Genomic DNA, 18,574 nt, shown 5'->3' on the forward strand with positions numbered 1-18,574 from the left:
TGCTAATGAGAGAGAGAAGATTCACAAAAGATATTAACTCTGACATACAGGTTGAAGAGACTACCTAACTAGCTCGGTCTGTTCATAGATCAAAACAATTTACTGAGATAACTGTAACAGGGAACTCGCGCATGCTGGCCGACATTAACACGCAGTGGTCAATCTCGGCGTGGGATGATTGATAACTCTCTTGTAAGCGTTATCAGCCGCAGCGTGCACGCTGTTATGTTCACATCAGAAACGTGACACTGATAGACGGGCTTTACCATTTCTCCTCTCTTTCGCTCCTTCCTTTTGACTTTCTAGTCGCAATGTAACTTGTTGCCTTTAATTCGAAGATACATGTCGACGTGTTAAACGCGCCCCACTCTATGTTCTAAGCCCAACCAATTTTCGATTCTTATTCGTCTATTACAAGGACAAATTAATTTTGTTCAGAAATATCTATTAGTTTTATGAATTTTTATTTAAATATTAGAATCCTAGATATTAACAAAATTTTGCATTAAAATAATTTAACCGAGAATATTAATGATAATTTAAAAACTAAGACAATTTAATCAACAGAATATTTATTCGTACTTTAAAATTAGATGTAGAAAGACAGCCTTAATTTTTTAAATTATTCATATAAATTGATAAAATAACTTTCGTATTAAGAAATGTTTAACTTTTTTTCTGAATTATAAATTCTGCGCAAAAAATCTCTTCCCTAAAAATACTTTCTTGTTTAATCATGCTTAATTACGGACGTTGTCCAAAAATTATTAGCTTCCAAAAGTTTGCCGACCTGTCCAATATCCCCCTATCGCTACCTGAGCTACCTTACAATCGTGAAGAAGCAGCATTAACGGCGCATTCGTATGCAGAGTCGAGTACCAGCTCTCGATCACGGGCGGCTCCTTCTCCCTTGAACGACTTCCTCTCCCTTGGAAGCCCCTTTTCCAAGCTCGCCGGGCCCTGAGCGATTGCAGTGTCGACAACTTGAAGTACATATAAACTCATGTATGCGTAGGTAGACCGACGGCACGAAAAGCCGCGTGACAAGAGCGTAATGAATCTACCTCTCCGAACGAGCATACTTAGGATGGTCTTAAGATAGAAGCACTGCTCGGCGGAATTCGAAAACTGCACGCGATTAATGTCGCTGCAACGAGCGAAAATGTAAACGAAGTCGTTGCGTTGGTTCGAGTGATGCGAAGCGCGCATTACGACGTCCCTTTCGCGGATAATCCTGCGATCAGCGGGACCTAATTATCCCGTTCTCTCGTTTGTAATTCCGCGGGCGTTCGTCGCTAATCTCCATTTCAATGTTTAAAATCGCGTCGGCCGGAGGGAATCGTCGCTATTAAGACCTTGAGTAAAGACCGATCAGAAACATTCTGTGCGGGTTTAAGATATTTCACGATAACACGACGAACCATAAGACCCGACTAATGAGCGTGGAGTGAGGAAAGGAAACCGCTCGGTGGCGCGCAGTTATCTCACTCGAAGCTCGCGTTTCAGCAAGAAACGGCTATGCAAACAACCGAGAACTGGTCGAGAATCGTTCGGCAAGTGTGTAAGTATACTCTTCAGACGGAGGCTGCGAGAAATCATCGGCGACCGACCGCGAATCGTTCAATCGCCGCCGGTCGCGCCCGAAGAACGATTCTCCGACTAATCGGCTGATCCGTACCGAGAAGAATCTACCTCCGTCGTCTCCATCATGTGCTCGCTCGCGGCCGCCGTTTCTTCGTAATAAACTTGCGGTGCGATTCTCTTAATTATGTTCGCACGGACGATAATCTCAGGCCTCGTTAAGTGCGCGAGATCGCTGCTGGTGCACGTCTGAGATGAAACGATTTCAGCGGGGATAAGTGGGATAGGTAAGGGACGCAGAATGCTTTCGGTAGGTGTGCGGCAGGAATAATAGCGAAGGACGCCTAATAAACCTGCGAGTGTCCCGCTGCGCGGAAACGGGACGCGCCGGATGAGACTGTGAGCCAATTATGGGGCGCCCGCACGTACCGCGCGAAGATCTCGAGAGTCGATTTATATGATGCTCGTGTTGCTCATATATATATATATGTATATATATATATGCTTGGCAAAGGCCCAGGCTTGCCTGAAGAAATTACGACAATGCGGCAGGACTAAAACCGAAAACAGCGACAAGTCGACGCATTCTTTAAGTGTCAGATTTTTTAGCGACAACAGATTTATACACTTATACTTCACATCTATTACCGTTGAAATATAGAAATCTACAAGTTCTGACTAGCCTTCGCTCTTAATATTTTCTGATATTTCTTGTTATGAGATCGTATATTTTAAGCTACTAAATTTTAAAGGAACTTTGCGTTCTTTTATGATAAATGTGAATTTGTAAGATAAAAATAAAATCATAATTTATTATATTACTGTTTCAATACAGTTGTAATAAAAAAATTTCAACTATATATTATATATTAAATCTATAACTTTTGATTTTTTTTTACAGAAGCTCCTGGAGAACTTGGATGGGTGCTGACTCTTGTGATAGTGTCTTTAGTATCAGCCGGTATCGGCGCAGTAGTGATGATGACTCTGCTCCATTGTCGAAGGTTAGTATAATTTTTTTCAAAAAGCATATATTTTTCATTAACATATAAGTGAGAAAAGAGAAATGATCGAAAATTGCCTTCATACGGAATTAATTATCTCTTTCTTGTTAAATTTACTTATTGCTGAATAAAATCAATCAGAGTTAATGGCCGTTTAAATTGAAATTCTATTGCAAGCTACCCAGTGCAATTTTTACGGAGACGCTGCTGCTTCTCTCGAAGGCTTTGCGAAGAACGATCAAGCATTACGATACGGATCATCGCGCCGACAGATTCGCGAAACGATCGCGGTTTCATCTTACAGCTGCACGCGGTTGATTCTCTTAAATTACCACCTACCAGCGATACGTAATCGAACGAGTCGATCGACACTAACTGTAAGAACGAGGATGAAGCGATCGCTAACTAGATTGATTCGGTGCGAATCCGGCAAGTGACAGACTAACGTCAAAAGAGCGAGAAGAGAGGAAGGAAATAGTACACGAGCACCATTACGAAAGAATCATGACTGTCTGTGGTCAGATCTCGATTAGAATTCCTGGGTAGCCAGGAAACGAGAATTTTCGTGATCGCAATCTCATCCTCCTCTACGTTCTTCTCATAGTAGATGATTTATTAAACTTGATTGCTAACTTACATGTTTCTTCACTTATAATTTTTACTAAAAATGATCATATGGAATAATTTAGAGCATTCATTTTTAATATATTGATTATCTTATTATATATATATATATATGAATAATCATTGATGACTTATGTTCAATAAAATTTTTGTTGTTATTTTAAAGTAATTAATTTCTCAAAAAAATCAAGTATATTATTATCATATTTATCTTTATAAAATAATTGCTAACAAATATTTCTCATATTCATCAAAATTTCTATTTAATCTGTTACAGGATAAAAAGTGCTGGTGGCAGAGGTAAGCATAGTTTCATCAAAATATACATGCTCCTTGTAAAACTTCAAAATATTACTTCGAAATGTTACGATCGGTTACCTTTCGCTCATAAGTTGATATTCATAGTCATTCTTATTTCAAGATTATAATGATTTAAATGGTCTCTTAAGAAATTAATATGGTTCTTGACTCATTTATGATCATACAATCATATGATTACATCTTAAAATTATACTTAAGAAAAGTATATATAAGGTCTCAAAGATAAGAATGGACTATGAATACCGGCCAGACGATTTTAACGTACATAATGTAACGTAGATTTGTACGAAATGAGTCTTGTCATACAAATGTGAATCAGTCTATAAAAATAATTTATAAAGAAACTTGATACATAGGGTTACGATTAGGGAATAAAGGGAAGTCTGGGATTTACTGTCGAGAGGCAGGCTAGCTTCCCAATTATGTCGAATTAACATACCATGTTCGGCGCGATGGGTTCACGCTGACAGGTCAGGTTCGAAATGATTCCCAATTATCCGAGTTCCCCTACTGAGTTACCTGCTCGCGGATCCCTTTTATTCGTTGGTTTCTTCATCACTCATTAATATACGACATACACATTCACAATAATACTATCTTGAATATGCTTTATAAGAGACCCCACAAAAGGTACCTTCAAGAACACTTTGTCATGTCATAAACTTCAAGTAGAAAAAAAAACCGCAAGATAGACGGAAAAAACATTCCTAAGAAAATGATATCAAAGTGATACGAATCGAAGAGATATGTGATATTGAAAATTACATCGCGTTGCGATGTGACGTATTATTTACCATATTAATTAATTTTAACTTTACATTTTCATTACGGTGTTAAATATACAGATGTGCTTAATGACATAATAGACTGCGAGTCAATAATGCTATTTCCTTTAAAATTAGCTTAGTTTCAAGCAGACACATCGCATGTAGGAGTTTGTGCGTATTTGTGACTGTTAAATTCAATTACATTGCTCGAACTTAGCAGTCATAATATTGTGTATACACTACACCTATGGCTACGTTTACACCGTGCGCTTAGTCCGCTACCTATATAATAGGTGTCTTTGTTTAACCTACAGGATAAACAAAGATATCTATGCCCGTATTCATAGTCAAATCTTATACTTAAGGCTTCCTTAAATTTATCTTTAGATGCTCAGTAGTCAATGAAATAATTCGTAGAGCATCTGAAGATAAATTTAAGGAAGCCTTAAATGTAAGGCTGACTATGAATACGGGCCCTATTGTATAGGCCATGGCCTAAATGCACGGTGTAAACGTAGCCTATATGCGTCGGAAATACAACTAACTTCAAGCGGAAAGACATTATTGAATCCCAGTAACGTAAAATATTCAATAAACTATCTGCTCATATTAATCTTTTATTGCGTGAACTCTAAAATAGGGTGTCGTCTATAGTATGTTTATAGTACTTTGTACGATCCCGAAAAAAATAGGGCAATAATCAATCGAATCGATAAACGTGACATTTCGAAAACGTGAGACACGCTCTTAAGGTACCGTGTATCTTATCAAGAAATAAAGGGGATACCTTTCTATATATAGTTCGTGTTCACGGTGGTAGACTCACGATGTTCGTCGTCTCACGTACGACAAAGTCGTGGTTCCAGACGGTGAAAGGATTAGGACGAAAAGGGTGAACCCCGCATTGCGCGGAGACCTCATACAAACAGAGTACAAGAACATGTGCATGCACGACGGTGGGTTGACGACGTGTGACGATGGACACGTTGGCGCGAAAAGGAAAGAGAGCAATACCATCATGGCATCGAGTGCCAGCATCAATTGGAGTTTAATTAGTTCGCATAATGCAAACCGCTCACAGCGATATAAACGGTGCATTCGTGTGCTGCATGTTTTCTGTCGTGCTTAAAGGATATAACCGAGCAATACGATACGATGCGACGTAATGCGATGAGACGCGACAGACGGATGACTGCGGCTGGGCGACATTAAACACGACGAAACGCGTCTAATTAACTTTCTGATTTAAAATCAACCGCGGCACGATACGATCGACGAGCGAACGGCGGCAGACGTAAAAAGACGATGAGCGAGCGGAAAGACAGAAGGGGATACTGCCTGGGATGTAGGGGTCACCCGAATTAATTATCCGACACTCGTTTCATTGAACCTCTTGAATCACTATCGGGTTTTCGTGGCATGATTTGTGCCAACCTTAAACTAAAACCTATATGATCTAAAACTATCTTGATTACAAAGCATCACTTAAAAGTTCATTTTGTACGATTTAAATATATGGAACATATTAAAAAGATATTTTTATCAAACTTTCAAATATTTAAGAACAGAGATCAACATTTTTAAAAATTATCAATATTTTTTATTATCGCATTTTTTCGTACTATAAGAGCATTTTAAAAAACATGTAAGCGAAAAAAAACATATTTTGAAAATTTAGTTTTATAATTGATCACAATTAAATGGAAGTAGAAATTTTTGGTAATGATAGTATTATTAATTTTCATTCCCTTCGCATATAAATAATCGTCCAAGGTGGTCCGCGTGGAGCAATTTGAATTTGCAACCCGTATGAACGCGTAATTTCGTCGTTCTCGCCCCAGGGGCGAAGTCTCTAGTCCGGTTTTAGAACGGATAACTGCTAAGAGAGGCACAAACAACCAAGATACAATTACACGTTAAGACGGGGTGATTTATTGCTACCTCTTAAAACAACAGGGTCTGTTAATCGCGTAATAATATGTATATGTAGAAGAGAAAATTTCTCAACATCAAAATAAAATTCTAGTGTTGTAAAGAATAAAGAGATCTTATAGTGATTTTAATGCCCATAAACGACTTACTTTCCTATGGCAAGAGTAAGACCTTGTAAAAATATTGATTCGAATAAAATGTATGTGCGTATAGATATATTATACACACATAAATATATATTACTTTATTAAAAAAATTTTTTCAAAAGCTTGTCAAAGCTCTAACGTCATCCTCAAAATAATCAATTTGTGCACAGGATATCGTACATGACTGACTTATATATTTCAATTACGTATTCTTATAAAAATTAAATGTAATCAATTGTAATATGAAAATATCAATTAACTTCCGGGTGATAAAAATTAATATATTAAGGTACACAATATATTAAAGTTCGCGCGTTTCTGGATAAGAGTAACAAATAATATAATAAATAATAAATTATTTACCTCACAGTTGCTCCGTTCCATCCCGATGCCTCCCAGGTCTGCTCTTCCTCTCAGATTCCTTCGTTGCACACACAACACTCGCGCGAGACATGATTAATTATAATACACAATATCGCGTGACACTCCCGAGCTTAATTGTACGCGACGCGTAATTTGTGAAATATGCGAGAAAATATTATTAAACGATCGGTATATCACGGTTATTTTAATCACTCGTGTTGACACTGTTGACACTGTTGAGCAGGTTATTGCTTCATTTTATCAACCTGAAAGTAACGACCAAATCACATGTAAGTCAACAGTTAATTCTACGTGTTTTTATAAAATAATATTATCACAATAAAGAGAAAGTTTACACGAAATTGTAACTCCCATTCGTTTTTGCTTTTATTTTAATACAAATAAATCGCGTGAATGATCTGTACAGTTATAAATTAATCTAATATTGATGTATCGCATATTAATATCGTGCATTTTCAACTTGAAACGGTAGATAAATTACACTTGCATCATGTTTTGAATCTTTCACATAAGATATATCCATGAATCTAACCTTGATAGAAATTTCATACATTTTTTTAGTATAATAGTTATTGGACAATTATTTTGTATTAATTCTATCTAATAACTAAGAAGTAAAACTCCTTAGGATCCCAATCAAGATGAAACACTTTGCCTGTATATACTGAACAAAAACAGACAATAAATCGATTACACAGTATTTTAATTAATAATAATGTATATTAATACACTAGATAATAATTAGGCAGATCTCTACACAAATTGCATATATTTGTACCAGAAAAACTGCTTCAGCCATTGAATAAAACTATCAAATTCTTATCCATTTCTTACGCAATACTAAACAGTAACTGAATGGAGGTCTAGGAAAACTGCATATATTCTACTAGGGTGTAATTGAAGAAATTATCGATTATATGAACAATAAACCGATAATTTAACATTTTTCTCTGTTATCTCTATCGCTACGATTCTTATTTAAAGTGAATAAATACACGTGAGAACTGTTTAATGTCTCAGTATGCTTATAAATAATTACTCGCGGAAATTAATTATTCGCGTAGCCTTAAAATGATTCAAAGAGAATAACGTTTCAAGAAAATATACCGAAAGACCCTCTAGCTACCTGCTGGCTCAAGTGCTGTCGCGTGAATGATAATAGCTGGCTGGCTCGGTCGGCGTACGCGCTACGCAGCGATACACAAACACCAGCGGTCAAGGGCATGCGCCAATCGATGTGTGTGTGTGTGTGTGCGCGTGTTGCTCCAAAATAGTTAATTCTTCATAACATAAATTTAATTTAAAACGGTCGATCATATAATTTTATAACTCTTCAGGATGAAAGAACTTCGTTGCGCGAATATAAGCAAGCACGATAATTAATCCTTAGAATAGGCCTCTCAGGTATTGTACTATATAATTACAGGACGCTTCGTATTTGCATGTGTTTTATAATGGAAGTCAATTAATATTTAATTTATCCGAAAATATTTTATATCTACTCTAAGTTCGTATTTGTTAACGTATATAAACGTTGAAACGTATCTTATGTTTTCTTTATAAGGCTATTTGTTCATTGGAAATGTTTTAATGTTGCCAGTATCTCTTTCGAATATACATATGTGTAATTTTAGAATTATAAAACTAACATATTCACAATTTAAATCAATAATAGACCTAACTAAATGTTCAACCGGAGCTTAAGAAACGTAGCTTTATCATGCCGACAATTTATAAGATTACAGATAATTGAATATCCTGCCGGGCAAAAAATAAATTAGTGAAAGTTCGTTAATAGTACATTCTTCCATGCATAAGAATTGCTTTAAGTGCCACCGGATGAGCAGTGCGTTAATGGACGGCTGAAAGAGGTTGCTTTCGCGCAAAAAAGAACGGAGGGTCCATTCCATACACGTTAAATTGCTGTGCGATCCTCCGGATACAATGACGATCGAAGAGTCGAGTAGAAAAGGTGAATCGAATCCGTTAATCGGCTTATCGAGCGACTGGAACGATATTTTGAATCAGTCGATGTATAATACGTCAAAGAACCAAAATGCTATATGCTCAACACGTATCATTTTATTGACGCACGATCATGTTCAGAATCTTTTGTCGTATAAATCGAAATTTTATATCAAGTTCATTACAACAATTTCATTAAATTACACGACTAGATTAATAATACACGAGTCACATATGTATAATTAATTAAATGAAGAGAATAACTTAGCTATAAATATTTATACTGTGTAAAACAATACTTTTATAAGCCTTTACTCTTTTCATTGTAATTTCAAGTAGATTTAGTTTTATTAAAATTTTAAATTGATTTTATATGATTGATTTAGTATTTTAATTTTAGATTTTCAGAAATTCTTAATATTAAATAATAAAAATATGTAACAGAAAAACTTATTAAAATTTATTCCAAGCGAAGATTCGTTCCAAAATCTTTTTAAAAAATCTTAAATGTTCTAAGGAATAGTAAGTATATTATACATATTAAATATGTTTATCAAGAGAAGTAATCAAAATCATTTCTAATATATTTAATCTAAAATGGTCACTGTATTTAAACAATAGCGAAAGTATCTAAAATGATTTATATGTATATAAATTTCGAACAAAAATCTTAATAAATTATATTAAATTCTTATCGCACGATATCTTACACGTGACACAACAGCAATGGAAGGCAGGAAATGAGTTCTACGCAAGCCTTTAGCTATCTTGATCGTGATGAAAGAGCGTAACATTTGCCCCCCGTCGTCACGACATGTTTTCCAACGCCACACTTTTCATGTATCGCCCAATTAATATTCTATCTATTCTGATAATTGATATGCTGCAGGTGACGGCATGAAAGTCTCGAAGAACGAACGGATTCGATTATTTACATTCGTTTGGAAGATAAAAACCATGTCGTAATCGCGTAAGTGAGGTGAACGTTCGAAACCGCTACATTCTTTATTCTGCGCGAACACATTTTCGCTAGTTGAGCAAGACTATCCTATATTTTTTATATCCTATATTTATTATATCATTACTAATAAAGTTTAAGATGGTATAATTTTGAACATGGTACACTTCTGAACGAAATCATATTTAAATCTAATTTTCGAAGTTCACGTTTGATTTTTTCCTTTTTGATACCCTTCAGTATCCTCCATATAAAGAGAGGATTAACTTTGAAAATTGAATTTAAATTTTATTTCGTTCAAAATTGTATCATGTTTAAAGTTGTATCATCTTATCCTATATATGCTGTGACAATAATACGAATACTAATATAAAAGTATTTGAAGAGAAACAGAACAATATTTTATACATATTATATGTAATAATTCTTATTTAAAAAAAGAACGAGAAATCTAATGAAAAAAAACCAAAAATCTATTGGGATGTTGAACATTCAGAAAAATAGAACGTATCGTTGTATGTAAGAATCGAGTAAAATTAATAGAGAAGAAAAAATGATTAGAAACTTGTTTCGAGTGATAAGAAACGTGTCATAGTACAATCGAGTTGGAATTTTGTTACACTGGTTAAATCGCAACGAGAACTGGTTCGGTACCGTTGCGAAATGGGACAGGAGGATAAATTGTCGTATGCCTGATCCATTTCCGCAATAAGCAGATTAGCAGCGGAATGTTAAGTCGCAAATTGTAATCGTGTTCGAGATCAATGTACTGTTATTAAATAAATGCGATTATGCTTTTCATTTGGACAATAATCGATGACATCGGGCAAACTGGCAACATTAAACAGAATAGTCACGCGTAATTGTAAAGATATAACGGATTTTCCTCTTTATTATTACTACTCTAATCGCGTCAGATTGAGGCAGTAATAGAAGGGTACAAAATATGCTGTACCGGTTCGAGCTAATGGCTTTTTAACGAAGCTAGGCGCTACGGAAATAGAATATCTAGGATCATAAATTTTACAACGAACCGAGTAATCTGTTAGTCAATTATTTGACAAGAAAATCATAAAGTAATTCTAAATAAAATAGTAAAATTAAAACCTTTCAATTTTATGCATCAGAAACTAAATATTTTTATTTTTCAAGAATCTTAGCTTTCAGAAACTAAATATTTTTATTTTCCAAAGATCGTTAACCTTTATTCAGTCAATAAATAGGGAGATATTTAAAGATTTGATTAATCGGTGAAAACAAGCTTCAAAATATTTTATTCTTGAAAACGTTGGAAGCGAAAGTATATAATCATTTATAGAAATAATATGGCTGTAGGGCAAATAGATCGAAAGAATTACGAGCGTTAAAGTTATCAATCGTCAGAGTTTCATGAAAACGTAAGACAGCGAAAGTGCGCTCGAGTCGAGAAACCAACGATTTCTAACGCATCCATCAACCATTTCATCAAGAAGCTTGTTATTACGATCACTCTCGCGATCAGAGCAGCTTCTTCAAAGAAGCATAAAGAAAATAGTATCCTGCACACCTTTCATCATGGATTATGTTCGTTTAAAAATATATGCGAGAATAACGTCTTGCGAATCAGAGGTTCTTTATATCCCGACGAGTGACATCGATGCGCTTTTCAGAACAGGCGAGAGGTCTTCGAAGTATAATAGGAATTAGGAGAAATACGTAAGATATGAGATCATTTTCACGGTGAGAGCGACTGAGAGAAAAAGTAGAATACGGAAAAAGAACGAGATTCCTATAATCTCATTTTTTTTACCTCCGTAACACTCTTATGAGCCCACTTACCGCTGCGGCGGCACTTCTGATCCACGAATTTCGAGATCCTTTCTCGCTTCTCTTCCATTCTCCGCCTCTCGCCCACTCTTCTTTTCCTCTCCCCTATCTCGGTTCAACCACCCGCCCCACCCTTTGATATGCTACAACCCTCGGCCCGATTCTATGAAGGCCCATGACGGCACTATGACAGGCTCACAATAAGGCCATACAGAAGACAGCCGGTTTTTTTTCTCTATACGCGAGCGCATGTCATAATGCGGTGATTCGGGTTCGGTCGCCGTTCTATATATGGGGGCAGTTATTTATATTTGCGCATGGGGTGTATACATGCACGTGGGGCCGTAAACGTATCGGAATTCAGGGCCAATCTCACCTGGCACTTCACGTGCTTCGGCGCGAGAAACGCAACCCGTGGATTCAAGCGGATCTCTGTAACCGAACGAAGGGCCATGATGCTCTGAGAAACGGGAACTAGGCGAAACCCGAGCTAAGCGACTTTCGCATTGACGCGCCAACGAATTTTTCCGGAGCAATGAGTATATAACGTGTGTGTGAGTCTCTCTTCTCTTTTCTGTTCCAGCGAGTTGCTGCGGTGTCGGCGTGGAGGATTCGAGCGTGCCCGATGCCAGCGGACCTACGGGGGCGGGTGGTACCGGCGGCGGGGGAGCTGTCATACCCGATCGGCCGCCTCTCGAATTAGACAAATTACCGCCTTATCACGACGTAGCGCCTAGTCCCGGTGAGTGTTATTACGAAACGCCTGCTGTTCGACGCTTCTCATACATATGCGTACGCGCCGTCGAGAGAGATCATTGAGAAATGGCTGCTCGTTACTCGCATGTTCCCGTCACGTTACATGTATTGCGATCGCGAACGCGGTAGCACCATCTCTCACTAACTGTACATCTCATTTCGTTCGCGAAAGAAAGTTAAAGCTTATAGAACCGGATCTCGCGACTTGTTCTCAACGATGTTTCCAACTAGCTCTGCAAAATCTCTTACATTATGAAACAAACTCGTATCTTGTAATGAGACATTGCTAAACAAAATATTGAATACAAGAAGAAAAAGAAAAAGAATGAAAATGAACCCATAAATCAAGTATAGTTGATAACTACACGGAAAGATTGATTTTGCTGAGGTATTTAAAAATTTAGGTAGATAGAGATCTGAAAATAATTTTGTTGGATCATCAAAATAATTATGTAGAAAACTCAAGCATGATGTGCAATGTTACAAAAAGTTTTAACGTTCTAGCAATCAATTTGAGTGCCCTGTATAATTATTTTAATAGTCCAACCAAATCATTTTCAGATCTGTATCTATAACTAAATTTGTAGATATACTTCAGCAAAAAGATTCTTCGCTCTTTCCGTGTATCTTTCGGAAAGAAATTAAATTCGTGTTTGAAAAATAAAACTTAACTGATTGATGAAACAAAACAATTTACAAAAAACAGAAGTCTTCTTTTCACCTCTTATTTGTTTAGATAAAATCACATTAGGTTCACTCATATTCTTTTTATTGTTAGGTGAACTTCTTGCACGATTCATCTTTCCTCTTTTTCTTTTCACATTGGAAAGAAAAAAAGAAAAGAGATGAATCGTGTAAGAAATTCAACTGAACAGACTGATATTTAAGACCGCATGTCGCAGTGATTGTTCTTTTATCATTAACATGCTGCCAAGATATGTTAAGAAAATATACTAATCAGCATGGGTCTCAAGTTGTGGATGAAATCGAACTTTAGGGCACAACGTGTGGTCGTGGCTGGGCTCTCGACGAGGCGGTGGCACCCCGGGAGTCGTCACGACACCGCTCTCCCTTCCTCAGCACCGACGGGCGATGAATCTCCCAGTCGAGAATCACTACACCCACATGCAAACCGACGAGGCTCTATACGCGGAACTGGACTCGCAGGCCGCGAGCTACGCGAGCGATCTACAGTTACAAATGAGAGGAAGTTCGACGTACGGTACAACTTCCGGCGGCCAGGACGACGAATATCACGAACTGGACGCTGCCAGATTACATCGTCATTATGGAGGTAGCGACGGATCGCTACAGACAGATACACTTCGTACTCGACATAGTAAAAGGTGAGTCAAATTTCAGTTTTATAGAAGTTATTAAATATACGAAAAGAATGACTTTGTTCTAAAGTATCTAAAAATTTAGCTGCATACGAATCCGAAAATAGTTTCATTGAACCATCAAAACAATTACGTAGGAATCTCAAGTATGATAAGCAATGCTGCAAAAAGATTTGACATTCTAACAATCAGCTTGAGCGTCTTATATTATTTTGATAGTCCAATAAAATTACCTTATCAGATCTGTATCTAGTTAAATTTTTAGATACTTCAGCAAAACCGTACAAGAAGAATTGTGTGTTGGTCGTCTTAAATAAAAGAATTACATTAGAAACATTAAATTAATGAATTTAAATTTTAAAGAGATAAAGGAATTGATGATCGTTAAATCCATAAAATTGTTATTAAAAAAAAATATCTAAAATAATTTATTGTTAACTGATTTTTTAAATCGATTAATGAGGCACATGGCGATTTCGAAATCGGAAGTCAGTAATCATACGCAATGGTCTATCGTTTCTCGACTTCCTAGATCGATAACGAGCTCAATACTGACTTTGTTCTGGCAACGCCTTCTAAGAGAGCCTAATTGCCTGTTCTAACAACGCGCTCATCCGACACGCGTCGCCGCGTAATCGCCAGTTATTGATACGCTTTACGTATGTTAATGGCACATTCCAGTCGAATAATCATCCAATGATTATCCAGAGCCTCGTTATCGGCTTCCAGGATACAAGAGCCGGACTACGAGATGTACGAGAATGGACCGTCAACGCCAGTACCACCGGGTCAACATCAACATCATCATCGCCATCATCATCACCACAACCATCACCATCATCAGGAACTGAGGATTGGTAGCAGAAATAGCGAGCATCCGTCATACCAGAACACGGCCTACACCGGAAGCGATGCCGAACCGGATGGGCCAACGCTGAGCAGTGCTCCCAGCAGTGCCTATTACAGCGATCTCAGCTCGAATTCAGCGAATCAGCAGATGCCGACAGCGACAGTACCTTCTGCAACAGCGACGACGACGACGACGATAACGACGACAACAAACTTGCACTTAAATCCACAGAATCTGGACACGCCGCAGTATAGACTAGCGGCAATCAACGAGAACACAGTGCCTTCGGATTATATTTAAGATATGATCTTTTCAAAACAGGTGACGAGAAGTTTGAAATAGACAATTATATCGATGTGCGTTCGCTTTGTTTGTGAACGAGGAGAGTCTTTGCGTAGTATTTATAATTTAACTCGAGGAAGTTGTCCTTATAATAAAAAGTAGGAATGAACGGAGGTGAGATCAGTGGGGAGGAAAGTGTGAAATTTTTCGTCACTGTCGTCGTGACTCGAAAGTTTCTTCGAGACAATATGTTTCACGGTGCTCAGTTTTAAGTTTTGTCCGTACAAGAGGAATTGAAAAAATCACATTTGGTAAAAGTGTTATTTAACCAGCGGATGTCGAAGACCGGTTCCGAATAAAATGAATTTCTTGCTCAGTAACGCTCTACTTACTCCTTTGTCGCCACACTTTGTGGTCCTCTTAAGACAATCGACTTTCGAGACACGCGAATCGACGGATCAAGCGACGCGAATCGATCGGCATCGCGGCGCGTTCTCCTTTGCTTTTACGCGCTAATAAAATACTAGGTATTCGATGTCTTGATACTTTTTTAACAATGTAAGACAAGCGGAAGATAAACCGGTTGACAGGTAAGTGACCAGAGAAAATCATGCCGACGGAATTAATACACGATTAAGCACTATTTTCACGAAGTCAACAAAACCTACTCTCTCTTCGAATGAAATCTCACTCCAAAAGAATTAAAACACTGCTACTACTAAAAAAAAAGTGAAAAATTTGCACTATTGAATAAGAGAGTGGCAGATTTTTACTCTTTTTTAGAGTTTCACTTCAAAAAAAAAAGGAGTGGGATTTCTTTCTTTTGAAATGAATCTCACTCCAAAAAAAAAAGAGTGAAAATCTATCATTCTTATTTAACTCTTTATCAATAGTGGCAGTATTTTAACTCTTTTAGAGTGAGATTTCACTCCAAGAAATTTAAAGAGTATGATCTTGAAAAAAATGATCGTATTGCTAACCATCATAGCCGCAACTGAACACGCAATTATGTTATAATATTGATAAATTTATGTGTTCACTTTTGCCTGAGATGGCACTCGGATATTTTGAGTATCTTATAGTATCGACTCAGGCGTGACGTTCGATTTCCACTCGGTAAACGTAAAGCAAAAACGTAATAATACCGCGCACGAAGAATCGCGCGTTGCGGTTTCCAATCAGTAATAACACGTTGAGATATAAATTGATGCCGCCCCGACGTTCCTGTGAAAGTCAACCAGTACTAGGCGAAAAAAATGGGGACCCCCATTATTTCTGCCACCGTTCATGTCAATCAGAGAAGGGGAAGCGAAATTTCAGACCTACATTATGTGAGTAATCGGCGGCAACGCATAAAACATCGTTCTGTTCAAATTACTGCAACTACATTGATGGGATAAGATTGCATATAGCAAAAGCAACCTTGCATTAAATTTGATAGTTCATGTAAGAAATAAAAATGACATGAATTGTAATGAATTGAAAGTGAAGCTGGAAATTGGGAAATTGCGGTAAACAATTTCGATCGACATTTTCGTCAAGAAAAAAAATTCATTTTAAATTGACCACAGAGTTTCCGATTAACAAGTAAAGCAATAAGAAATAAAGTGACTTGTATGTGTCTTGACTGCTGCACAGAAGCAGACTTAGGCGCGTTCTACGAGATTCTAACGCATTAGAGGGTTAATTCGGAATCTAATCGGGTATTTTCATGAGTATGATTGTAGACATTACCGAGAGGAGAAGCCGCACGGTAGATTTGAAATGCCTACACGATACGAATGAAATGAAGTCGTTTTGAAGAGCAGGTGCCCCGTAATTTGACGTTCGGGGTTGCCAGTCAGCCCTCGGCTACATCCGTTCGCGTTCTCTAAGCGTCCGCCGCCACGGCGTTCTCAGCCAGCATCCTTCCATGCTTGCCGCGCGCAAATGAGGTCTCGTTTTCACGTGCGTGCCTCGATTATGGAAAATTGCAGAATTCCGTGCCGCGAAGTCGGCGGATCATGCTCAACGAAATACGTACGATACTCGCACGAAATATCTTGGCGAGCATTTTATTATATTATTTTCTGTCTTTTATTCTATATACCAGAGATGGAATAAACAGCGCATAATACAGCGCATAATACAGCGACCAATCACAGATGTTATTTTTAATGGCTAAATTTAATGGACTGCTTGTTATGTCTATATACTTCGTTGACTTCGTTGTCTGATTCGTTGAATTTCGTGTGCTAAAGTAATCAGGATAACAAAAGCGTTTCTTTTTTTAGCGGGAGACGGAAGACACGCATTACGGCAAACGAAGTTTGATGCTCACAATAAAATTGTCTTCATGACCTTGTCGTGTAATAAATTGTGGGAAATATTTCTGGTAACACACTGAATATAATAGTATGGGTCGTTCGAGAAATTGTATTTTCACATATCATGCGAGGGATTACCGTTCAAGCACTAAATAGTTTCGGTCTTGGCGATGTATCAGTTTCAATCGTTTATCGATTCCCGATCGACGGCGGAATTAATTCGTCTCGCTCGATTCGGCGGGAAATCGTTTAATCGTCGCCGTCGTGTTCTCTTAATTACCTTTTCAAGCGAAGCCGATTGTTCCTCACGTTCGAGACAACGTTCGAGAGAACCCGAGAAGACGCGTTCTCTCGCTTCGCCTCGAGATTCTCCCGTGCGCGTTTCACGTCATTCACCTTTAACTCACCTGTGCTCATGCACACATATACGTACAATCGACCGAACACTCTTCGAAACATAAGAGAATGCCCGTGCTCACCTAAACGTGTCTCGCTGTACGTATATATGAAAATAACTTTAGAACCACTTTTCTCCAAGTTTCTAGTTACTGCGCGCTTATCTGAAGAAAATACGAATGAAGGAAATCCTATTATTGGAAATTGTGTTCTTCATAAAGAGCAATAAAGCTCGCTATAAAAAAAGTGACTAACTGATACAATGTGAATTTATTTTCGGTAGTTGAAAGTGCGATTGTCTTGTCACTTTTCATGTAATTCCTAATTAACGAACACCCAAAGAAAAAGACATAATGGTAGCAATTATAAATATAGATAACGATTATACAAGGTTTATTTGTGGAATTAATTCACACAGTTGAATAAACTATTTTATAATTACTATAACTATAAAACAGTTTATTCAACATTTTTTACGTATATATACATTAATTCCGCAAATGAAACTTATATAATTGTCAACTTTATAGTCGCTACCGTTATTTTTCTCTGAGTAAATGGCATGCCTCGTTCTAAATATTCTGATATTTTTCATTTTTCGCAGAGGAAGTTCTGCATGTTCTATAAATATCCGTAATCTGTAACTCTCGTTATCTCCGGTTAATTAAAGAAACAGAACGTGTTGAACATTGCCCTTGAAAACGACTTTTTAAGACTGGTTGTTTTCTAAATGATCGAAACACATGAGAGTATCGAGACGCATAGCCAGGAGGTGTATGCAACGCGAGCGTTCAACAACACAGACGCAACAATGCGTTCCTTCTGTGAATACGCTATAATTAATCGTGCCCTCGCGGCCACAATGGCGGCAGGGAGAGCCTGAACAACTCTCGGTGCTGCACTATAGCGCCGAAAAAAATATCTCATGACCGCATTATGTTGTTGAGCCCGGGTAATCCTTATCACGGCCATGTTACGTATTATGGAATTCGTTTAATTAAAGCCCATCTCGTTTCTCATCGCGCGCCTTCTGCATCTGCATCGCGCGCTGGAACTCCTAGCAGGCTCGCGTGTTTATAGATAATTTGAACTCGCAATCTGGAAGACCACTATTCGCATCTTTCATAATCCCCCCGCGCGTCCAGGTAGATTAGTT

The 18,574-nt window shown here is 37.6% G+C and overlaps 1 protein-coding gene across 1 annotated transcript in view; it reads left to right on the plus strand.

Annotated features, from left to right (window-relative positions):
- The window catches only part of LOC108731278 (TSC22 domain family protein 1), a 76,250-nt gene extending 61,196 nt beyond the window's left edge, over positions 1-15,054 (plus strand). The window contains exons 3-7 of the mRNA XM_018461531.1: positions 2,483-2,585; positions 3,487-3,509; positions 12,072-12,230; positions 13,242-13,590; positions 14,314-15,054. Coding sequence (XP_018317033.1) covers positions 2,483-2,585; positions 3,487-3,509; positions 12,072-12,230; positions 13,242-13,590; positions 14,314-14,734 — 1,055 coding nt within the window. The 3' untranslated portion in view covers positions 14,735-15,054. The remainder of the gene's footprint in view (positions 1-2,482; positions 2,586-3,486; positions 3,510-12,071; positions 12,231-13,241; positions 13,591-14,313) is intronic.
- Positions 15,055-18,574: the final 3,520 nt, after the last annotated feature.

Source organism: Mycetomoellerius zeteki, unplaced genomic scaffold, assembly GCF_001594055.1.
Source record: "Mycetomoellerius zeteki isolate Tzet28-1 unplaced genomic scaffold, Tzet1.0 scaffold122, whole genome shotgun sequence".
NCBI lineage: Eukaryota > Metazoa > Arthropoda > Insecta > Hymenoptera > Formicidae > Mycetomoellerius > Mycetomoellerius zeteki.